At 46.3% G+C, this 25,042-nt stretch overlaps 1 protein-coding gene across 5 annotated transcripts in view; it reads left to right on the top strand.

Moving 5' to 3' along the window:
- The first annotated feature begins 11,242 nt into the window (after window positions 1-11,242).
- Vstm4 (V-set and transmembrane domain containing 4) overlaps window positions 11,243-25,042 on the top strand; it is an 88,759-nt gene continuing 74,959 nt past the window's right edge. For all 5 annotated transcript variants that reach the window (XR_002819296.1, XM_004646963.2, XM_023707257.1 and 2 more), the window contains exons 1-2: window positions 11,243-11,384; window positions 16,608-17,006. Coding sequence is in view for 4 of the 5 variants with exons in the window: in XM_004646963.2 (XP_004647020.1) it covers window positions 11,333-11,384; window positions 16,608-17,006 (451 nt within the window). In the remaining variant the exon portion in view is untranslated. The remainder of the gene's footprint in view (window positions 11,385-16,607; window positions 17,007-25,042) is intronic.

The following is a 25,042-nucleotide window of genomic DNA, read 5'->3' as shown; positions in this document are numbered from 1 at the left end:
ACCTGCCAATGGCTTGCAGAAGCCTTCACCCCAAGTGCTTGGGACCAGAGGACCCTTGGATTTTTTAAGACACTGAAATATTTGCATATAAGTAATGAGATTCAGGGATGGGGGACCCAAGTCTAAACCTACTACTCATTTGTATTTTACATGCAGCTTTACACATTTCCCTGATGGTAATTTCATTTCTAGCGCACCTCTGTCTTGACTGTGACAGCACAAAGACTTTAGAACACTTTTGATCAGAAATACTTACCCTGAACACCAAGCTCCATTATTCTAGGGGAAAAAAAATGAACAGACACCAGGCCGGGATGGACCTATCCAGGAGGATGGGGATGCCCAGAATAGGGCCACATACAGAGATGGTGGGTCAGGATGGAAAACCTCCCCAAAGGCCATGGTCGTGGGCCTTGGAGGACAGGTAGACCATGGCAAGAGACTTACTTCCCCAGGTACAGCACTGCAGATAGCGCCGGTGAATGGTTCTTCTCTGGGAAATGCCCTGTACCCACTCGGTGCCACCACTAGCATTCCTTCCCACTGCAGCTATGACAACTAGAAATGTTCCCAGGTGCTAACAGCTGTTCCCTGGGGATGGAGTTGTCCTTGGGTGAGAACATACGGGACCTTAGAATAAAAAGGAGATGAGACAGGACATTTAGGGACAAGCCACTTGACCTGGCTGCAGTGCTGGGTTGTTTATCTCTCCAAACACTCTGTAAAGATTTGGCATCTGAAGTATTAACAGAGACTGGAAGGCTGACGTGGGTGCTGCCCTATGAGCTTGGGTGCCTGCTTCATGATCTACAGCCTTTCCTGCTGCTTCTGTTACCATCTCTCAGGTCCTCTGCTCCCATTCTGGGCTCACCCTGAGTGGAGCACAGCCCTCCATCTGTCTTTGGTTGATCCTGGGCTCATCTGGTGTTGCAGTTTGATGTCTCTTTGCTAGAGGGGCCTTCATCAGGCTGCCTAAGTATTTGCTTGCACAGCTGGCCTGAGAAGGGGCAAGATCAGATCAACACTGCAGAGCTCTCTTTAGTGGGGCATGGGTTGAGATAGTAGCACAAGGAGAGATCATTAGAAGCCTCCTGCAGAAGTCCAAGCCAGGAAAGAGGGTAACATTGACAAGACAGTGGAAGATCAAAAAGGGCTTTGGGCCTTGAAACCTACTCCCCAGGACAAAGAGCTCTTGAGAGATTTTAAGCAAGCTGCATTTGGATTTGCATTTGTGAAAGATCACCCTTTCACAGTAACAGATAGGTAAGAACCAGCATTGCTGTGAACAAGGTAAAGAGCAGGTGGCAGGAGGAACATGAAGGAAACTTAGACGACTGAAACTATGGAGATGGCTCCTGTTGGATGAAGTTGGTGGGAATATGCTGTCCAGGATGACTGCCAGGCATTTGAGGGTGGGTGTTGAATGTTGGTGCCATTTACAAAGAAATAGGTACTTGCCTGGCAAGCTACAGGTCCTGAGTTCTATCCGTGGTGCCACCAAAAAAAAAAAAAAAAAAAAACAGGAAGGGGAAGGAGAGAACAAGGGGGGGGTGGGGAGGAAAAAGAGAAGGGGCAAACACTGGCTGGGATGCTTATGAATCTGCTTTTAAATAAGCAGAGTTTGAAACAGAAACATCTGGAAAGGAAGCTGGTTCAAAAGGTGTGGTTCTTAGAAGCCTGGTAACCAGGATGGAGGTGGATTAGCTGAGGCCCACAAGCCTTGCCTTGGTTGCATTCCCTGCTGGCCCAGGGCAGCAGGAAGCTGTGAGTCACTGCAGAATGGGTATCTGCTGTAAGGATGATGCTAGTCTTGTGAAGATTCAGCCAAGGCCAGAGGCTTTCTCAATTTGCTATGAAATGGGCCGGCAGATTTAGAGGGGAGAAGCTCAGCATGATGACCATTGATGTAAGCCCAGCCCTCAGGAGGCTGAGGCAGGAGGATCTTCGAGAGAGTTTGAGGCCAGCCTTGGCTAAAAAAATGAACTTAAGTTCAGCTTGAACTGCATAGAGAGACCCTGTCCCAAAAAGACTGAAAAAAAAAAAAAAAAAAGATCTAGGGGGGAGAAAAAGGAGCATGACTTTGTCAAATGTTTCTTTGAAGAGGTGCAGGATATTGAAGGGACGTGGTACGTAGGTTGAATCCAAGAGCAACTTAAGGGACAGGGAAGCTGCTCAGACAAAAAGTACTAAGGAAGGGAATATTTAAATGTTGATTAAAATATTGAATATTAATGAAAATATCAGCAGATGAGGAAATTCACATGAGGCATAATAGCTACTAAGGTCTGGAATTCCAATTTTCAAGTGAAAAATACAGTTGTATGCTAAATGCTTATATTTGAAGGGCTAGGCATTGTTTAAAACAATTTACAGATTAAGCCACATGTGTGCTGTACAATCCAATGAGCTGTCACTCCCGTTATCATTCATGTCTTATTGGCGAGGGAGCTGGTATCTGGCAGGGTCGTCGTATGTGGTGTGCGGGCAGAACCAGACTCACACCCAGCCAGCCCAGCCCCCACCTGTGTTCTAGCTGCTACACCACACCACACCACACCACACCACACCACACCACACCACACCACGACTCAAGCTTTCACATAAATACAGATGCGAGGCACACGGGAGAGCCAAGGTGTGTGTGTACAGGCTGTATTTTCTTTAGGTTGAGCAGCAGCAGCTAGAGATTCTGGAAGAGAAGATGGATAGTTAGGACAAGCGCAGGATGATACTGACCCGGATGACATACACTCTTGTTGGATGACTTCAGCTGGCATGGATGGGAGAGGAGAGGACAAAGTAGTGACTTGCTCTTTATGCACAAGTGTAATTCAACAAAGTTAAGTATTCATTTGTGACTTAAATATTTGCCAACAAATGCAACCTCCACAGGGAAGTATCAGGGTGAGGGGAACACTTCTAGAATATTCAAAGGATCCTCAGGCATTTCAGATCATGAACCACTTTTACTTTCTCAAACCACAGGAAATGATAGAGCTTGTTTTATGGAACTTACATAAACCCAATTACAAAAACCAACAAAGATGCACTAAAACAAAAAAAAAATGACCTATTAATCTCATTTATACACTTAATTTTTTTGTGGTGCTGGGGATCAAAACCAGGGCCTTGTGCATGCAAGGCAAGAGCTCCACCATTGAGCCACATCCCCAGCCCTAATCTCATTTATAAATAGAAAAATAATCAAATTTAAAAGAATGTGAGAGAAGTAATTTATCACACAGTAAATTTAGCATCTATCTCTTCACTAAGAACAGTTAAGAATTAAAACTGTATCAAAAAATGCCGCCCTCCCCCAGCCAGTACACTTCAGTGGTCCAGGTGACAGTTCCAGTTGCTTCAGTTTCTTAGAAGTGGACGATCCCTATGATGCATAGTTGGTCACTATGATGCAAACTTTAGAAACTAGTGAGGACAGCCAAGTACTCTATCTCCCCTTTGCGACCCCATAGAAACCTCCTCCGTGGGCCTTGGAGACCTGGCATTTTTATGAGGATTGATTCCTTGTCAGTGCCTGACCAACATGGAATAAATCTGTCTCCAAATCCTTGGCTTTGTCTGTTTCTGTTTGCCATTGCACTAATTCATACTGAAAGATCATTCTTATGATTATCTTAATATTAAAAGAACGGGATAATATGGACCACTCATAAGATTATAATCAGTTGCTTTTTCAATAAAGGTACTGAGATAATTCAAGAGGAAAAAGAATGTTATCAGCAAGAGGTACTGGAACAATTGTACACCTGCATGCAAAACAGTGGAGTTGAATCCCTATCCCATGTATAAAAATTAACTCAAAATTGAAAAGACCTTAATTTAAGAGCTAACATTACAAGGTTCTTAAAGGGAACATAAACATACATGTCAAGAATTGCAACATGATACAAATGGATGAGCCTTGCAAATATTGTCAAGTAAAAGATGCCAGACACAAAAGGCCAAGCCATCCATAATTTTGTGTATGTTGAATATTCCAGAAGGCAAATTTATGGTGACAGGAAGCAGATTAGTGGTTACTCGGGTTCAGGATTAAGGGAGGGATCTGTGAACTTTTATGTGACACGTTCAAATCAGAGCACTAGGTAAACATACTCATGGAAATACAGAAAATGCAATTAAGTGTCCAAGTAATTATCTCTAGTTGGTGATTATTGATCTTATTTTCCTCTAGCTCATAGTGTTTTGTGAGGGTCTGTATTAGCACAAATTCCTTCTAGAACAAAAGGCAGCAAAACATTTCATTATAACAATATTGCAGTTTGCACAAACTTTGGAGCCTTTCCTTGTTCTTATCTGTGGTATGAAGACCACACTGTGAGAAACCCAGCTCTCACCATCTTATTCCTTGGTCCTTTAAAATTGAGTTCTCTTTAATTGTAAGAAAAATTATAGTAGATGAGGACCCAGCCAGCCACAATATAGTGAAATATCAAAGCTTTCTTAGAAATGTGTCCTTAGTTCTCACAAAATTGAAAATTTGGGGTAAAAACGTTCTCAAAGGAGAATCAGAGCAGGAGTTTGGCTGAGAAAGCTCAGCACTGGGTGCAAGATCCTATAGACAACATCATATGAGGAAAATAAAAGGAAAGAAGTTGAAGCAGGATGAAGGAAGGTAGGACGGCAGGACAGCGAGTAGCAGATGTTATGAGTAACATGTAACACACTAACTAGCATTGTGACATCACATAGGAAGTCTGAGTCAGGGGCTGACAAGGATAATGGGTTCTTAACAGACCTTTCATAGCTTTCTGCCATCTCTGACAAGCTCAGTAACAAAATTTGGCTATAGGTTACATTGTATCCTCCCAAATCTCTATAGGAAACTAATCCCAACTGCCTTAGAATGTGACTTTATTTGGAGTCAGAGTCTTTAAAGAGGCATTTTAGGTACAATATGGCCACAAAACTAGGCCTTAATTCAACATAACTGATGATCTTGCAAGAAGAGATTATGATTGACAGATATACAAAGATGGTATGTGCTGGTCAGCCTCAGAAAGGCATGTATGAGTCAGCTTTCCATCACTGTAACAATCGGGGTCATCAGTTTGTGAAGAAAAAGGTATACTCTGGTTCACAGGTTTGGAAATTTCATCTCATGATTGGTTGGCCCTGTTGCTTCTGGGGCTGTGGTGAGACAGCGTGTCATGGCAGATATGTGCTGGAGAAATCCCATTCACCTCATGGCTGGTGTGAAACAGGAAGAGGAAGCGAGCAGGGTCCCACACCCCCAGTGAGCTGCACATCTGCTGTTAAGCTCCACCTCTTAAAGGTTCCGGGCTCTCACAGTAACCCTAAGATGAAAATCAAGTCTTCAATATGCGGGCCTTTGAGGAACAGCAGCATCATGTGAAGACACAGAGAGATGTTCAGAGGCTTCTGAAGGAACTAGCCTTTTTTTTTTTTTTTAATTAAGGTGTCAGATTAACCCGTTGAATTCAGACTTTCAACCTCCAGAACTATGAGACAATGAATGCAATCTGCTTGTTTAAGCTCCCATATATGGCACTTGTTATGGAGGTCCAAGAAGTCTAAGATAGATCTTGGGGAGCAGGAGCCAGACATGGGAAGGTAGCCATGGGAAACTTGCCCTGTGGGCAGGTAGGCTTCCCGGTTGAGGGTCCTTAGAAGCACATACAGTGAATGGTGAGTGCCTGTAAGTATTCATGGACACAAGTGTTGGGAAAAGTAAGTACTTGTAGAACTGAGCTGCTGACTTTGGCCAATTTAGAGTGGTGGTGTCCCCAAGCAAGCAGTATGCCATGGGCTTTTCATCAGGACTTGGATGTGTGAGTGTGTGGCAGTACTCTGACCCTCCAACACTTCAACTCCATGGGAGGCCAAGAGATAGCCCTACAGTAATAGCTAGGTATAGACATGAGGATGGTGGGCTGAGCTGTAGGGAAGTTGGAACCCAGAGGCTCACAGGAAGGCCATGTCCAGACCTCCAAACCAGGCACCAGGACAGACCCAGAGTATTCATATATGGGTGTGAAAGCAAGTGTGCATGTGTATGTGTGTGTGTACATGCACATGTGCATGCTTGTGTGTATGCATGTGCACACACACACTTGTCTGTCCTGATGCCTAGCTTGGGATAGAGCACAAAGGCCCTGTGGGATTGTCCATACAGGGTGGTTGAGCTGAATTGCTATCTGCATTCTGCTTCTGGACTTGCTGCAGCCCCTGGAGCACCCAAATCAGCTTCAGAAGAGGAGTGAGAATCTTCACCATAGGTAAGCCTGGAGGCCTGGGCTTCAAAGGTCAGGCACGTGCAGTGGAGACTGTGCTGACTTTAGTTCTTGCTGTTGAAACCATCTAAATGACACAAATACGGACATCGAAGTTTATAGCAGCCTTGCCACTGTAAAACAAAAACACATTTATAAATGAAACACACACACAATTACAGCAGCAATAAAACTCAAGCTACAGTATCAATTTCATATGATGGTTTGTGAAACCAAGTTGCCTCTTATGTGAATTGGGGGGCCCAACGGGGCCCAGCCTTCCAGTGGTGATGAGATTCTTCCCCCATTGCTGGGAAAGTGAGTCGGGACCTGTAAACTGATGGTCCTCTGTGTGTAGTTGCTTGCAATCTATTTCTTCCATAGTACTTTAATCTAGACTTGCTCCAAGCTGGACGTCTCTGACTTTTGTACAAAGATGTACAGAGAGAGGTCTTTATCACCAATCTCCAAATTGTTAGGAGTCCAGAATGGGAACTAACTGGAAGTCCAAGTATTCTTTTCAAAGTTCCAAAACATCAGAAATCTAATTTATTATAACATCTCTAATACAGGGAGGGAACATTTTATAATGGACGGCACTTTACAATAAATGAAATCTGAAAATTTTTATGATCTATGTGACACTAATTATAGGATGCTTGTGATCAATATATAAATCAAAGAAAATCAGATATTTTGAATTCATGAACTTTTTTTAATTCAAAAAAATTTTTAATGCATTTGGTAGAGAGTCTCACTGCACAGCTTGGACTCAGTAGTGACGCTCCTGTTTCCGCCTCCCCAGTGCTGGGATTGCAGGCATGTGTCACGATGTCCAGTCTTCGTGGGTTACTCTGTGTACCTGGGGCGGGGCCAGCACAGCATGTGGTATGAGGGATCAAACCCATGGCCTTGTGTTTGCCTAGCCAGGTGCTTAGACCACTGAGCTATCTCCACAGTCCTTTATTTTTGAGATGGGATCTTACTCTGTTGCCCAGGTTAAGCTTGGACTCTTGGGCTCTAGTAATCCTCCTATCTTATCTTCCCAAGTAGCTAGGACTATATGTATGTGCCACTGTGCCCAGCTATAAGCAAATTTTTACATTTAAGTTATTTTGGGGGAAAATGGAAAGTATATTAAAAGTCCCAGGAGCAGTACACTGAATTCCGTGGACTCTTCATCTGGCTTCATCAGATCACCTAACTGATGCTGTGTGTCTTTCCTTACCTCTATGTCACTTTCCATGTGTGCATTATATAATTCAAGTGATAGATTTACTATTTTTGCTAAACTATTTATGATTTATTTTCAAACATCCTGTCTGTTAACACCAAATATTTCCATGAGGGGCTCCTGAGAATACACTTTCTTTTCCATAGTCACACTCAAGAAATCTAACATTCACATTAGATAAAATACAGCCTGTCCATATTAAAGAGAATTTCTCACACCAGTAACAATGTCCTTTGGCATTGGGCCCCCCATCCCCACCTGGATCACAGACTGTATCTTTTTAACTTCCTTTACTCTGAGCAGTTCCTCAGTCTGTCTTCTTGCCCTTTGATGTTTTCTTCAATGGAAGTAGAAGAAATGGGATGTGATGGAGCCACTGTGAAGTGGCTCTGAGCAGGATCTAATAGTAACCAACTGGCTTTTCATGTTTACATGTGAGTTTGTCCTGGGCTTGGGCCCTGGTTTGGAGATGGGCAGTGGACTCACAGTGAGTCACTGCTTCCCACTGAGGCCTGCCAATTCGCAATGCCTCAAAGGATGAGGTAAGGCCATGGCTGAGGACGTTTGGCTCCAACCTGGATTAACTACATGTAGACTGTAACTACAGACTTCTCCCTGCTGTGGTGAAGGCCTTCCTGGAGATAACATCTAAATTAACATATGTACTACTTGGAGAAGTCCTTGCCCAGATTCCTGCATTTTGTTCAGTATCTCCCTGCTTTGCTTGAAAAGCTAATAATACAAACCACCCAGGGAAGTTCTTTGTTCTAAACCCTAGAAAATATTGGTGAGAGGTTGGAATTCTCCTGGAGCCCTAAAATCATACCACTTGTCTCATTCATTTAAGCTTTCTCTGTCCACTCCTTTGGAATACTGTGGGTCTGATCAGCCTGCAGTAACTAAGGTATATTGTTAACCCAATAGGAATGGAATGAGATTTTAGTCTTGGACATCAGTGATCAGTTTGAAGGTAAATTTCCTTGTGGTCAGTTAGGTAGGTGATCTGCCAGTTCCTAGTTTTTCATACTCCAGACCACTTTTTCTGGAGCCCTGTAGGAATCTTGGGTACCTTCTTTTCTGTTTCCTGGAAACTGGCCTAGGTAGCTTCCCCCAACAAGTCTGTAGAACCCAGTACTAAGCTCACAATCATTGCTAAGATGGTGAATGAGCCTGTTTGTTGGGGCTATCAACACAGTTGATTTGGAAGCCCTATTTCTAGCTAGTTATTTGTATCTGTTGAGTCTGCAGCTTCAGATTTTCTTACCATTAGGGAAAAACCCAGTGCACTCCATATCCTTCCTAGCTGTCCTGCTGCAAGTCCCATGCAAAATCCTGCTACTTGTCCCTTCTGACTGATGGATGGCAGTCTGCCCTTTAACAACAATCCCTTTTCTCTCCTCCTGCCATGGGTCACAGCTGAAAGCCTCTTCTATCCAGTCAACACTTCAATGTCTTTTAGTGCCAGTTCAAGCATATAACACTGCTTTGAGCTGGAACATGCCTATGAGCAATCATAGGAAGAAATCATCAAACTTACCTAGATACATCCACACTGAAGTGCACCAAGTGGGAACCAGCTTGACTCCTGTGGAGTTGCTTTTCTTTGCTGCTCTTAGCTTAGGGACATAGCTGCTATACACAAACTTACACTGATTACAAACCATATTCTTCCATCTCTATCATGGAAGAGAATGCATCTGTTCTCAAAACACAGACTCCAGTTATCTGGAGAGTCTGGATTTCTGAGGTGGTCCCCTCCATAGGAAGTAGAGTCAAAGATTAGTTGACGATTAGGTGAGTATTTAACAACATGGAATCCTGGATCAACTTTACAACAGTTTGAATGCTTATACAGAAGTGCCAGGTAGAGATGTTTTTAGTAGAGGTAATTTGGTAAAAGTAGTTAGGTATTATCATTCTAATTTGGAAGAAAGGCAGACTTGATAGTTCCAGGACTGGGTGAACAATTAATGGAACTTTTTTAAATCATCCTACTCTTGTGAGTGGGCAGGTAGTGGACGTAGGGAAAGATCATGAAGGTTTCTTTAGTGTAGACTGGTGAAGCAGAAATATGAGTCCCATGAGGGTCACTGGCTGTGTTTCCCATACCCACTAGGTAAACTCTCTGTCCTTGGGTTACAGAGGAAACCCTTCACCAATAAATTCTGCCAGATCATTTGGGAAATTGAGTAGTAGTAACAGAGGCCCCAGCTGAAAAGTGCACAATATTATATATCCCAGAACTTCATGCAAAGCATTTTCTAGCCCCAACTTTCAGGAAACACCAGTGTGGTCCAAGAGAAAGCATGGCAAAGAGTGGCCAGATTGGACATAATCTCTGTTTTGCAAGGACAAGGTGGTAGTTAGAAATATATACTGGCAGAGCAGGGTTTGACTTCTCCAAGTGTAGCCGACGTGTCTCCGCCAACTGAAAGTCACTGCAAGCGGCACAGCTGGGTGGAGAACGCTGAGGACCGTGCACCAACCCACGTCTTCCCTAGCCCTGAACTCAGGCCCATTTGCCATTACACACATGTCACTTTCAACTGAGTAGTAGCATTTTCAAAGAGGTCACTTTGCCTCCAAACTCACAGCTGTTGCTTAACATGGAATATAGTTTGTTCAGAACTAGCACATGCATCCTAGTCTAGGACATATCCCTAGTCCTCCTAAACACTGCCTCAGGCTTCAGGCCAGCTGGTCATAACCTCAGAATCCAAGTTCCCAGTGAGACACAATGCTAAACAGGTTTCTAGGTCTCCCTAAGCCTGAGTGGGCTTCAGTTGCCCTCGGAATCAGATGCAGGGACCTTGAGGCCAGCTCACCCTCAGCTCCACAGCTGGGGCTGCCTTGCTGGCCAGTAGACGCCAGCAGGGCCTGCTTTACAGACCTGGCTCCAGGCTGAAGACACCCGGGGCTTAGACACCAGGTGTGCCTGGGGCATAGAGAGCTGGCAGTGCCCTCTGGAAAATTCCACATTCCTTACACAGACTTTTCCCATGCAGAGATCCTGACCCAGCTCCTCAGACAGGCTCAGAACCTGAGCTTATGGACAGGAATCTTTGGCTCAGAGTGACTGGGCTAGATGGCCTTGCTGGGGTCTCTGGCTGCGACATGAGTCTGTTCCTTTATCTCTTGCCTCTGTGTCCCTATCTCTAATACCGTATTAGCAGTCTGACAGGTGCTGGCTGCCACCTTAAGGGACTGTCTCATTTGATCTTTCTAACCCCAAGCGAGTAAGTGGGCCCCGTAGCACAGATGGCAGAAACTGAGGTACAGGGAGACTAAGCGTTGACCTGGAGCTCACAGTGGGAAGAGTTGGTAATATCTGTAAGCCACTTGGCCCTGGGTCTGCATCATGGCCCATCTTCTCCTTCTCAGTGGCCTGGGTCAGAGGCCCCAGAGGAGTGAGCACAGCGCCTCAGGTTGGCCTCAGGGCAGGTATGCTAGAGGTAGCTGGTTCCTAGCCCCTAACTCCCAGAATCCCTAGAATCCCTGTCTGAGGGATCAAAGACACTCACACACTGGTCGCAGGTGCATACGTTCTCAGCAGTAGGGGGCTCCCCTATTTTGAGGCTGGGGTGGCCTGAGTTTTGGCTTGACTGGGGGCGGGACAAGTGGTGGGCGTGGTCGGTAATGGGCGGGGTGGACTGCTCGGATTTCGGGGAGGGGATGGAACTGGGGAGGCCGCAGGGGCAGTGCAGGGGCGGGGCCCAGTTTGGAGGCCGGGGGCGGGGCCGATGGGACAGAGGGTCTAGGGCCCAGGGCGGGCACGGGCAGAACCGCGGCCCGGCCGGTGGTGGTGGCGCTGCAGGCGTCACAGCGCCTGGAGGGCGGCTGGGCGATGTGGCTGCTGGCGCTGGTGGCGGTGCTGTGGGCACGGGCTCCGGGCCCGGGTAAGAGCTGAGGGCGCCGGGGCCCCGGGGGTCCGGGGCTGGGGCGGGTCCCGTGCCAGGAGTCCCCTCCCTGCCCCCCAGGGCCAGGCGGCGCTGTCACACCGTGTGCCCCTCCGGAAAGGCCCGGGACAGCGCGGTGTCCCCAAGCTCCAGGCCTGCATGGGTTGGCCCAGCAGTCGGGTCGCCGCCTTCTAGACAGTCGGGAGCGCAGCTGTTAGGGGTCCTGGGAGCCACTTGAGAGCTGGGTCCCAGCTGCCTGGGACGGGGACGGGCTGTCTGGGGCCTGGTGGGACTACGTCCTGGGGGGAAGCAGGGAGCTTTCCCGCACGCACCCGCCTTAGGCAGCCTTTGCCAGCGCGGGCTCCCTGAAGCTCGTGGCTCCCACTTGCAAACTAGGAAAACTTTTTGCGCTGGCTCTTGCGCTCTGGATTCCCCAGGGTCATTCGTGACCGTGAGAACGAATGTATAGGGGCTCACACTTGTACCCGCCCATCTTAGTGCCTATTTGAGGCCAGCTGTGTGTGATCTCACTTCTTCACAACAGTATTTCGAAGTTACAATGATGAGAGCAGATATTTACAGATACAAGTACTTCAAAAAACACTAACTTAGTTCTTTTGGTGCTGTTACCATTTGTTGCAGGTGAGGGCACTGAGGCACGGGCCCAGGCCTTAATAAAGGCAGAATCGGAATGTGAGCCCTCGGGAAACCTGGGCCCAGACTGCTCATAACCTCTAAGTTATTTGATATTTGCTTCGTAAATAAGGAAAATGACCCACTGGGAGAGGGTAGTAATTCCCCATGGGTGACCCTGCTCCTGAGGACGGGCGGAGGAGGGATTTGGACACCAGTTGGGAGAGATACACCCAGCGTCCCCTGGCTACAAAGGGAAGAACTTCTGGTGAATCCTCAGTGGGCCGGGAAGCGCTGCTTATCGTTGTAGCTCCTGCCTTGGCTTGGAATGACTGACATTGGGCTGGGTTCCAGGCTAGGACCCCTCTCATGGCCTGTGTGGAGCAGCTGTCACGCAGTGGGTACTGTGGGCACTAGGATCCCTTCTTCGAATGGTTACCCTTGCCTTTCTGATGCCAGGGACTGTCAGAGAGGGTACCCTGATAGACACTGTTTAGGGGTCAAGAATAGTCTCCTTTCTAGGAGCCCTCAGGAACCCTGAGAGCTAAAAGTTTGGGACCCCTGGTTCTGTCTTCCTGTGTCAGAACCACCTTACTCGTTGTGTGGACCTCAACAACACACCTGCCACCTATGTATTCTAGGTCTATGCACCAGAACTCCTCACCTCCACCCCCCACTGAAATGGGCATCCCGTTGTGCTCATTGCCAGGCCTGGTCCTCCATACTTCTTCCTCCTTGAGATCCCAGTGCATGAAGCCACCTACACTGAGGTCAGGCCTCTGCCTTTGACAGCTCGGTGCTGGGGCCAACCCTGCTGGGGGGAGTCCTTGCAACTGAACAGTTGTGACCTCCAGCTAACCTTTCCAGCTGGGGTGGGGGGACCCTGCCATCTCAGTTTCAATCCCAAATGCCTGGTGTTAAAGGTGGGTGTGAATAACTTTAAAATTCTTCTCAGTGAATGTTTGCAGTATATAATATTACCATTCCTTGTGGGAAGCTGGTACGTGTACATAACAAGTGTCATTTCCTTTAACATCCAATTTGTATCCCCTCTCTCCTCCTCCTTTTCTATCTCTTGCTCCCCTTCCTTTTTCACAAAAGATTTATCTCTCTGTTTCCTGCTGCCTGTCTTTTAGTTTGCTCTTTAATTTGTTTGTACTTTGGGTTTCTCGTATAAGAGAAGCCACGCAATATTTAAGCTTGTGTGTTTGATTTATTTCATTGAATGTTACAGCTACACTCAACAGGTTGTGTCTGTTTGCTGGGGCTGCAGGGACAGAGCACCCCCAATGGGGGTTTAAGCAAGAAGAATTTACTTGTGCACAGTTCTGGAGGCCAAGAGCCTGGGCACAGCTATCAGCTGTGCTGCTTCCTCAGGCCTCTGTCGGTTTGCAGTTGCCAGCGCGAGCCTCCTTTCTGCGTGGGCTCTGTGCTCATCCCTTTCCACAGGGACATGCTGGAGCAGAGCCCGCTTTCGGGACCTCATGTGGAGTTAGCCTCCTCTTTACAGGCTCCATTTCCACATGCAATGTCACACTCAGTGCTGGGGTTAGAATTTCTACATGGGAATTTTTTTGTGGGACACATAATGAGGTTCTTTACACTGCGATGGAAGAAACAGGTGCCTTAGCCATTTGTCAGAGAAAAGAAGGGAGAAGAAAGGCTGGGAAGTGAGGGTGCTGTGAGAGAGAAAGCAGGGTGTGTCCTGGAAGCTGGCAACGTGACTGTCTGTCCAGGCCATCCTGGGAGCTACAGTGCTTGGCGCATCCTCTTGGCTGCAGTGACTGTAAATAAGCCCTTCTTCACGCAGCATTAATAGGAGGAGCGTGGGGCACAGGCCACTCACTGACTTCCCATCCACAGTTTCCATTTCCTGCCTTCCCAGTTCCCTGGGCCCTGTGGGAGCTCTTCAGGGGGAGGGACTGGCCTTGGGTTCTGGAAACCAGCTGATGCTTCTGCTGCCTGCCCCTGGTGGCTGCTGGAGTGGGGAGTCCCAGATGCCCCTTGCACTCTAGGGAGCCTTGGCATGGGAACTCAGTCATCAGTAGAGTGTTGCAGGGCCAGGCATAAGAAGCATGCCAGGTGGGAGAGGGGAAGGAAGAGAGGGCTGATTTCTCCTCTTTTACCCTGTGTGAGTGATTTCTGACAGCAGAGGAACTGTTACGGGAGGACCAGCGGCAGGGCACACTCACTCCCTGCAGTCCAGGAATGTGAATTTAATTACACCCATAAAATGCTTTTTGTCTCATGAGGTGACATTCACAGGTTCCCCGGGATTAGCATAGGGCACCTTGGCTTTACTTATCTGTATTTCCAGGTGTCTGTTGTGGTGGCCTTGTTCACCATCATTGTGGATGTGGAGGGGACCTCCCACTTATTCCTCAGGGCCTCAGAGCCTACCTGAGTGTTGGCCTGGTTTCTTCCTGGCTTTTGTCTCCTCTGCTGTCAGGGTGTGGCTTCCTGAGGCTTGGCCCCCAGAGATGCTGTGTGCCATTGGTTCTCCTGTGAACGCTACCTTAGGGACAGAGGCACTTCCTGTCAAAGTTGTTGGGTTGCTCTGGAGAGTCCTGTGCTCCGGTGCTTGGCTCCTAGGAGATGAGAAAGAGCTGGAAAGATGGACAACTGACCCTGACATCTGGGTGCTCAAGGCATTTGGTGTGTGAAAGCTGTAGAAGAGTGTGACTATTGTGCATTAACAGCTTGTCTCTGAGGCCCAGATGAGGTTTAATTTCTGTCAAGAGGCTGGACTTTCAGGGACAATCAGGGCTCCCTCCTAAGTGGATTAGCCCGTTGTTCCTCTCATTAATGGGTTAATTGGCTAAGAAGCTATGGAAAGGGGATGTTTGCCGTAAAAGCCAGTGGAGTAGGTCTCTTAGGCACCAGTTTCTGGTCACATGATGCCCTGTGCCACACTAGGGCTCTGCATCACCAGATGTTGCCTCTTGTACTTGGACTAGATCCTACTCAATCTGTAGTACTATGTTGTTAGTCACCTAAAGCAGACTAAGATCCATTGCCAGTGGTTTACATGAAAGAGTGCTTTTTCTATGACAACTCTGCGCACCCTCATGGCCCCTCAGGAACCCTTGCCCTTCCTGTTAAATATACAGACACACTTTCTCCACTTCTTTGGTCTCCTTGTTCTTTGTATGACTGCATTACTGACCAGGGGATAAGGGCTTTGGTGACTCTGACATCTGGGCCCCAACCTCTGTCCTGTGATCAGAATAGATATTGGGGGTCTGAAGCTGTGACTTGGAATGACCACTTGGGATGCCTGCTGCTGTGGCTGTGTGGACAGGGTATGGTGTGTCCTTGAGTGGAAGTGCTACCCTGGAATGCAGGGAGGTGGGGACATGGAACCTGGTGAGAGGACAGCCTAAATTGCAGTCTCCAGAATTCTGTGCAAAGATCCTCTCTTGACTCTATCTGCCAGAGTTTCTTAGTTGGCTTTCTGTTGCTATAACAAAACACCCGAGACCAGATAATTTATAGAATGGCAATGCCTTTAACTACTCTGGGACTCTCTTCCCCTCTTTGTAAAGCCATTAATGCCATCCTGGGTCTACATTCCTGATCTCCTCTAATTCTGATCACTCCCAAAGGCCCCCTCTCCAAATACTATCACTCTGTGGTTTCGGGGATTAACTTTCCAGTACAGGAATGTTAGCAGAAAACACTCAAGCCGTAGGATGAGAAGGGTGTGCCTGTTAGCTCCAAGGTAGTGTAGCCACCCTGGACAGTGGCTCCTGGAAAAAGTCACAACACTCGGCCTCTCTGAGGTCTACTGATCTGGGTAGCCAAGTGGGTTGGGACAGCTCCAACACACGTCAGCTGTTGGGTAGAATTGAGCCAGGGTGGGCAGCCTCAAATGGTTTCTAACAAACAAAAGGACAGGAAGTAATGAGTAGGACTGAAATTTTGTAGCATGTTTTGGAGCACTGGTGCAGTCTTTCTTCCTTCCCTGTCCCTGAGGCATCTTCATTCCTGCACTTTAACTCTGAGAACCCAGTCTTGAGGCTGAATCATCCCTGCTGCTCCAGCCCAATGTGCAGGTTTAGAACCTGCCAGGCTCCTTCTGCACATCTGCCCTGACTGGAGACAGAGGAAGGGAAAGGGGAGCTCAAGGCTGTGGCAGACAGGAGGTCAGAGAGGGCAGCCTGACCCCAGCGCTCCCACATTGATGATTACACGCCTTGGGATGTTGGCTGCAACTATGGCTATGGGCCGGGTGTTCTCAAGTGATTCCAGCTCTGCAGATTCTTTTGTGGAGTCTGATGAATTTTAAATGCCAGTGACTAATTATAATTTTACGAACAATATCTGGCCAGGTGGTCATTGTTTGGCAGCCATGGGAATGGGATCACCTGAACATGAGAGTGTGGAACCCCAATATTCCACAGGAGAGCCCGCATCTGATAACCATCTGACCAAGGAGGGATGAGCAGGAAGCATGGGACTGCCCACTCCATCCACATAGGCTTGGAGCTACCACGGCCTTGAGGCCTTGTGGGCTCCTGGGCTGTGCACAGTGTCCCTGTGGGGAGTAAGGATTTCACTCACCCCTTCCCTTTTCTTGTTCTTCTGCAGAGGTCTGCTGGGCTCTCAATGTCACTGTGTCCCCAGGGCCTGTGGTTGACTACCTGGAGGGGGACAATGCCACTCTCTTGTGCCACGTGTCCCAGAAGAGGCTCAAGGACAGCCTGCTGGCCGTGCGCTGGTTTTTCGCAGGTGCAGACAGCCCAGAGGCCTTGATGGTGAAGATGACCAAGCTCCGGGCCGTGCAGTACTATGGGAACTTCAGCCGCAGTATGCACCGCCGGAGGCTGCGGCTGCTGGAAGAGCAGTGTGGGGTGCTGTACAGGCTGTCAGTGTTAATGCTGCAGCCAGCCGACCAGGGCCAGTATGTTTGCCGTGTGCAGGAGATCAGCAAGCACCGGAACAAGTGGACAGCCTGGTCCAACGGCTCCTCAGCCACGGAGATGAGAGGTAAGATGGGGAGAGTGGGGTGGATGTGCAGCAGGACCTTCATGCAGGGGTCTATGTTATCTCTACTGGAAATCTTTGTGGGAGCAGACTGACTGTGTGCTTGCTAGGGTGTGCCCAGATACTCATTAGGGTGTGAGGACTGACTGCATTCAGCAGGGACTGTGGAAAGAGGGCAGAGATCCACCTTGGCTATCAGTGCAGAGTGCTGGGCTGCCTTAGAGGAGACAGTAGGAGGTGAGGTGTGTGGAGGATCCGGAAAGCAGTGGGAGTAAGTGAGGTCTTAGGTTCTCTGGCAACCCTGGGGCCTGCCTGGGTTTGCTAAGGAGCTTCCAGAAACTGACTCCCACAGAGGCTGGGGACAGGGTCTGCTTCCAGGTGCTGCAGAACCCACCGAAGTTCTTTGGACCTCCCTGGGCTTCCTCAGCAGCCAGGCATGCTCTGGAAAGGGCCTCACCATTGGCAGCCATCTGGGAGCACTCAGCAAGCCCAAGGATTAGAGGTGAGCTGAGTGTGCTGAGGGAGGGTTCCCCACCAGAACCTGGTCTACAGCACAGCTTGGCCCAGCTCTGCTCAACCTGGCTGGGCTCGCTGGGGCAGCCACAGAGAGGCCCATGTTGGCCAGGAAGCCCTGATGTGACTGGCAAAACCCCAAACAGGGCAAGCAGTGGCTCTGATGCATCACACAGTGATTGTGATCCAAGCTTGGGCTAAAAAATCCTTCAGGAAAGAGGCCAAGGGCCAGAGGCAGCACCCCTCCCTGAGGATGGACAGTAGACGTGCACTGCTCTGGACATTGTGGCCTCTCAATGCCACCCTGGAGGGTTGCTGTGCTTTGCTGTCAGAGACCCAAGAAGGAGGACACCTCTTGCCAGAGTCATAGGCTTTCTGTAATGCATGAAAATATTATCTTTGGTGGCTTGGAACTTGGATTTAGTTCAGCACAAGATCTAGAGGATCATAGAGTATGAAACTATGCAAGATAGTCTAGCTCCATTATATATAATACTAAGTAATATTAAAAGACTTCAATGATATTGTTTTGATAAGCTTTTTATTTTTGCTTTAGCTTCCTCTTTCATTATTTATTTTTTATTTTTTGAGATAAGGTATCATTGAGTCCTCAGGCTGGCCTTGAGCTCACTGTAATCCTTCTGCCTCAGTTTCTAGTGTGCTAGGATTATAGGCATGACACCAAGCCTGGCTGATAAGCTTTTCTTAAGGAATAAAACTAAACCATGCAAGGTACTGTCAGTGCACTAGATAGTAAGGAGCACGTTAAAGTGACATAATTCAGATAGGTGGTCTTTCAAGCAGCTGCTTGTCTTTGGAGTTTGCAGTATTGTAATGTGAGCAAGTACAGGGTGACGTGTGAACTAAAATGGGCATTTTTTTCATCTTTAGCAAATTAATTCAAGAAAACAAATGACTATTAGTGTAAATATGTATCTTGGCAGAGAAAACAAAAAGAATCCCATAAAAAATACAGAGGCTGATGGGAAAACACGAAATATTGCTTGGCCTGCGTGTGTGTGTGTGTGTGTGTGTGTGTGTGTGTGTGTGTGTGATTAATGTAACTTTTGTCCTCTTGTCACAGTACATTCTGGAATTGTATGCTAAATCTCTTGGCAGTAATAAAGCTCTTCCTTTAGAACATATAAAAAGTAAGTTTCAAGTAAGCACGTCCATCTAGCTTATTATTATTATTTTTATTATTATATTTGGTTGTTACAGGGCCTTACTATACAGCTTGGACTCATGGTGATCTTCTGCTTTCAGCTTCCCCAGCACAGGGATAACAGGTGTGCACCTCCACGCCCGCCCTGGGGATCTAACTGTGGTCCCTGTGCTTGCCTAAGCACTTGCTTTAGTTCAAAGAGCTATCTCACCAACCCATCTAGCTTATTATTTTAGGCAAATTGACTTCAGTGACTCTAGCCAGTTCCTTCTAGAACATTCACAGAAGATTTAACTGGAAATAAGACTTCTTCCGTTTCATCTTTTCTCTCTCTTCTCCCTTCCCTTTCCCTCCTGCCCCTTCCCTCCCATTTCTTTCTTTGCCCATTCCTCTCCCCTTTGCTCACTCACTGCACCTTTTCTTCTTCCTCTTCCTCTCCAGCTGTCTCTCTCTCTGCCACCCTGCTCCCTCCACCTTTGACCTGGAAGTGGCTCTGATCTCGCATACTGCTGCCTCCCTCAACAGGTCTGCCCAGGCTCAGGCTGTAGCTGGCCGTGGTTTGTTGGTGGGAAGGCACAACGCTTCAGGAAACAATGACCATGATTTCAGCGGGCTACAAAAGAGGACAGAGGACAAAAGAGAGTTACCCTTAAGTAAATGGCCTGCAGCTTGACAGGCCTATGTAGGCCGTGCTCTTCACAAAGGGGTCAGGGGAGGCGTGGCTGCCATCTCCTTTCCAGTCAGGACTGGGGTCAGATTTGCAGCTGTCTACCCAGGTCACCTTTCTCTAGGCCTTGTGTCTTGTTCATCATCAGGGACATTGTTTGCCTAAAGCCCAGTCTCCTGTTGATAGTGGTTGTGGGAAAACCAAACACTGGAGTGAATGGTGCAGTGATCAATTCTGCAGGTAAAGGCTTTGGGTTGGAATATTAAGAAGGAGTGACAGAGATGCTTAGGAATAGGCTCCCCGTCCTCCAGACACATGTTTCTCTCCCTTTCTCCAGTCCTTCTGGCCCATAATTTTTGTTTCTTTCACATTTGTTTTACTTTCTTCTTTCTACTGGATTTCCAACCATCCATGGGAGAGGAAACTGATGCTTGGGGTTTCCCTGTACCACAGCTCCACCCTTTGCCCTTCACTGTGGACGCAGTCCTGAGCATCTTTCCACATGTTTTTACCTGAAGCGAGGCTGACTTTCACTGTCGGTTCCCTGAAGCAAGGGCCATTCCCTGTCTCTCGTCCCTTGGCAGCGAGTTCCTTCCCTGCAGACTGAGGGTGACTCTCACCCAGAGAGTCACGAACAGCTCCTGGCACAGAGCACTTGCGAGAGGAGGGCAGGCTCTCATACTTTGTTCCTGATTTCCATATACTGATTGTTTCTTATTGCAGAAATAACTCAACCGCAGAAAACATGGAAAACTACTGAAAAGGTTTAAAGAAGAAAATAAAAATGACTCTCCATGTCTCCGTTGCAATGTAACCTAAGGTTCAGTATAAGTCCTCTCGTAAATTTCATGTAAATAAAAGCTCAAAATCTCATGTCCCTCTTAACATAAATACTGTTCTAGGCCTGGCTTTTCTGACATTACTGAACAGTCCACATGTTGTCTTTTGTTAAATATCAGTCCAGCATGATTTTTAGAGTGAAATAGTGTTTAGGGTGTGGATATGCCACAGTTTCACTTCTCACTTGTTGTTACTGGACATGTAAGCTATGCTAAATCCTGGTCAGTTAGCTTCAACAAATGTCCCTGTCCTTAGGATGAAGTCCTAACAATACCATATTGGCCCAAGAGTTCCCCCACCTAGTGATGGATACAGTTCAGAGATCTGAATTGACTTCTAGAATAATTAATGAATTTCCATCCTCACCAGCGTTGAATAATGCTTTCTCCCATGTCTTGGTCTCCATCATAGCGATGCTTAGCTGTGACATGTTAACTGGGTTGAGAGAAGCTGGTGACACACTCTCCTAGGTGTGTTGTTTCTATTTCTCTACAACCTTCCCGTGTGCCTTCTGAGGATGCTAATGAAGGTGACAGTGAATGCGTGGCTCAAGGCTGACCCTCAGTTACTGCTTGAGGGACACACAGAAGTTTCTGGTCACTCAGGTCCACATGCTGGCTGCTCCCCCAGACACATGAGGTTTGGCAAACGTTGAGGAGACGGAGGGGCCTCAGAGTATGACCAATCACCGTGTTACTGCTTGCAGGGTGCAGGGGCCTTTAGGTAAAGAAGACAGGAGAAGGGACGCAGTGAGAAACAGACAACTCTAGCCCTCTTTCCCTACTGCCTTCCGCAGCTGTCCTCTGCTCTTACCCTGGGGAAAGGAAGCTGGCCTCTGACTTCCTGGGCCAGCACCTGAGCATTTTCTCCATTCACCTTAGCTGAAGGGAGGAGGGCATAGTGCTTTATGAGCTGAGCATGAGGAAGTTTAGGGAAGTGAATCATCTTTAAAAGAAAACTTCTAACTTCTAAAGAGCCCTGTTGGCCTGTGGTTACCCGAAGTGCTTCTTGGTGGGTACACAAGCACCTTAGGCAGTGGGTGTTTTGGATTGGGCGGGCCGAGGTAGACGCTGTCACCATCCGTGAGAGCCTGTCTCTTTCCTTAGCCTGTTCCACCTGCACATCTTCATTCGAGGGCTCATCTCCCTTCTTCTCCCATCAGGCTTCCTTTAACCTATGTGAATCCCTGCTCCAAGGGCACCCTGGGGATTCTGGTTTGGACAAGGTTGGCCCAATCTTGTAGTCACTGCACAGTTTTTCCCTTCTGCTGTGGTGTAGGAAAGATGCAAAGAGTAATTATGGGTGAAAGAGACAAGGTAAAGCGTGAAAAGTGGCAATCTGTTCTTTCCCACCCCGACTGAAAGTCCCCTTTGAGCTTGCAAGTCCTTTTTCTACTGATATATGACCACACAGGTACAGGTAGAGCCCAGCAAGGACTTATAGTTATTGCTGATTTTTTTTTACATTGATTGATTGATTGATTGATTGATTTTAGGGAAGGGTCTACAGGGTGTTTAGAGTCTCACTACTGCATCCAACTCAGTGATTCTCCTGTTTACAGCCTCCCAAAAGCTGGGATTACAGGCACACACCACCACACCCAGTCTCAATTGCCAACTCAGTGTGCCCCAGGGATGGGGCCGACATGGCAGGTCCAGGGATCGAAACCTCAGCCCCTGCGCCTGCCTGCAGGCACCTTAATCCACTGATTTATTTGGTTGGCCCTTTTTTTTTACTTTTAAAAATTATGTTTTATGTTGTATTTATATCTAGTGACAAATAGCATCAAAATTATTACAGTATAAAAATCTAAAGTCATCATAGAGTGCTGGGAGTGCTCAGCAGTTTAAGTGCCTTCCTGGCAAATTCAAGGACCCGGTTTTGAAACCCAGTACTGCATGCTGTGCTGGATTCTGAACACCAGATATGCTGTGCCGGCCACCAAAACCAGGCATGGTGGCACATGCCTGTAATCTCAGCCTTGGGGAGGCTGAGACAGGAGGATCATTATGAGTTCAAGCTGTGAACTAAGATCCTATATTAAATAAATAAATAAATAATAATAAATATAAAGCCAATATAGAAGCTAAGGCCTAAGCTTTTATTGTAGTAGTTCCCTTTAGAAAAAAAATATGTACCACAGCTAGATATGCATAAAGGAGACATGAAAAGCACCCATCTTAGCATTATGAAAAGGTGAAACAAAATTTCATAAAAAGTAATCAGAATAATTAATACACTGTGCATCATGAGATTAAAGGATAGCCAGAATGTTACTCAGAGTGTGAGTCATGGACTGTACTCTCTTGTTTCTTTGTTCATTAAAAAAAGATTGTCCTTTTGTTTGTTCTCCTTTGTTTATATCTAAGATAGTAGAAACTACATTATAATACCTTAAAAAAAGAAAAAAATGAAAAGAAGTGTCTTTATTTTTAATATTCAGTATGGAACTTTTAAAACTTGCTTTTTGCCTGTTAGATTGCTGTTATCTACAGCATTTATACTATAAATGTTAAGGGGGAAAAAACTACTCCAAATATTATTTCAAACAGAAATACCTGAAGCTCATTCTGAAATTACTTGTTAATCTCCTAATATGTGTCTGTTGAACAGAATGTGACATCTACCAAAAGCTTGAAGTAGATGGTTCTCTGTACATTTTCTGTAAATGATGTCATGTAGTGGGACAGGATCAAACTGCCTGAAATCACACACACACACACACACACACACACACACACACACACACACACAGAGCCAGGCTTAAACACTTAGGAAACTTCCAATTTTCACCAGCACAATGATTGTGTGAACAGTTTTGTTCCCGTTTCCAACTGTCCCTGCTGGTTTGGTTCCTGGAAACACTGTGCTGCACTGAAAGCCACACATATTTAAATTTTTACTAGATAAAGTCAAAACTCTATTGCCAAAGATACTTTATAAATTTATACTCTGGCCATCATTGTCAGAGAGTGTCTCCTTCCCTGAAGCCTCATGACCAATCAATATTGCTCCTCTTTTCCATTATTTATCACAATGATGGGAAAAGAATTACATTATTTTAATTTCAATTATTATATTTCATGTGATAAATATAATTTCTCTTGTCCATTCAATTAGTAATGTGGTTGTAGCTTCTCCTTGTGTTTATGGACTGCTTAAAAATTTTTTTTTTGTGAATTGCCTGTCTATAATTATGGCTGTCCATAATTAGGTTTCTATCTTTCTGCTCTGTGTGTGTGTGTGTGTGTGTGTGTGTGTGTGTGTGTGTTTCTGATCATCAGTCTTTGATATTATTTGTGGCACAAACATTTCTTTCTGCTTGTTACTGACTTTTACATTTTATGTTTTCTTTTAATGTAGATGTATTTTACACTTTCAGGATATTTTTGTAGTTGAATTTGTCATTTTTTTCCAGTACGGTATTACTTTTCTCTAATAGTCATTTTTTTTTTTTGGCTTTCATTTATGTATTTTGATACAGGGTCTCACTACACATCTTGGATTTATATTGATCCTCCTGATTTCAGCCTCTCCAGCACTGGGATTACAGGCATGTGTCACCACACTTGGACTTGTTTGCTGGCTCAGTGCACCCTAGGAGCAGGGCCGGCATGGCATGTGGGATTGGGATCGAACCCTGGCCCCTGTGTTTGCCAAAGCAGGCACTTAGCTCACTGAGCTAACTCGCCAGCCATTAGTATTAATTTTTATTAAGGTATAATTTACATTCAATAGGAGGCACATGGTACCTTTGTGTCTGATTTTAGAAAGTGTTTCCTACCCCAAGTTTATACAAACATTTTTCATATATTTCTGTAATATTTTTAAGTGAGCAAAAAACAAGTTTTGCTTGTTTTTCTCTTTGAAATCCACTTACACAGATATACTAATTACTTATTTATCTACATTAGCTAATTATCTTTTCTCCAAATGCTAACTTACAGACTCATATCTATTGAACAGAGGTTTTCCTGTTATAAGCAAAATTTCTACATTTTTATAAGCTAAATTTCTACATTTCAATATAAATTTTTTATGTCTAAACATTGTAGCATTATTTTAATTATTATGGAATAAGACAAGTCTCTTTAAATTAGTGATGTAGCTATACTTATATATTTAATTTTTCTATAAGAGACTTTTGGGAAGAGTTTTGGGAAAATTGTGATGGGGATTCATTTTATTTGACTTATAAATTGCTCTGGGTTGGCTACATGATTCCACTTTAGTCTGTTTTCTGATGCTCTGACAGAAAACCAAGGGTTGGGTTGTTCATAAGGAGAAAGAGTTCGTTATCTCTCAGTTGTGGAGGTTGAAAGTTCAAGACTGGAGGGCGCCATTTGCTTGGCTTTCTGAGGGCCCCTGGCTGGTACATAGTATGGAGGGTGTCAGGGGTGAGAGGAGAGCTCTCAGGCGAGACAGGACGCTGAGAACCTCTGGTGTCCGCTTGTTCTCTGCGTAGCAACTCACCCCAGGAAATGGACTGGGGTCCCGTGAGAAGCACAGTGGTCCCTCAGGCCTCCACCTCCCACCAGGCCCTGCTCTCTGGGTTTCTCCACCTCTTCCTCTACCTCATGGGGCCCAGGCTTCTAGCATTTGAGTACATAGATCACAGGCAAACCCTCACAGCACCTAACAGACCCTTACCGCTTCAAATGTGCCTGTCCAGGAACCTGTCATGCTCCTTCGCAAATCTGGGATGATTTTATGTCATCTATAAAAATAGCCTCCCATGACTCTTGATTGTTTTTATTAGATTTTATGGTAGGTACTCTTAAGTAGGATCCACCCCTCCCTCTGTACACACACATGCATGTAGTTTTATTTATTTTTTTTAAATTTTATTTATTT

This window comes from Octodon degus, unplaced genomic scaffold, assembly GCF_000260255.1.
Source record: "Octodon degus isolate 3935 unplaced genomic scaffold, OctDeg1.0 scaffold00285, whole genome shotgun sequence".
In the NCBI taxonomy this organism is placed as follows: domain Eukaryota; kingdom Metazoa; phylum Chordata; class Mammalia; order Rodentia; family Octodontidae; genus Octodon; species Octodon degus.
This window is presented reverse-complemented; position numbering and strand designations above follow the sequence as displayed.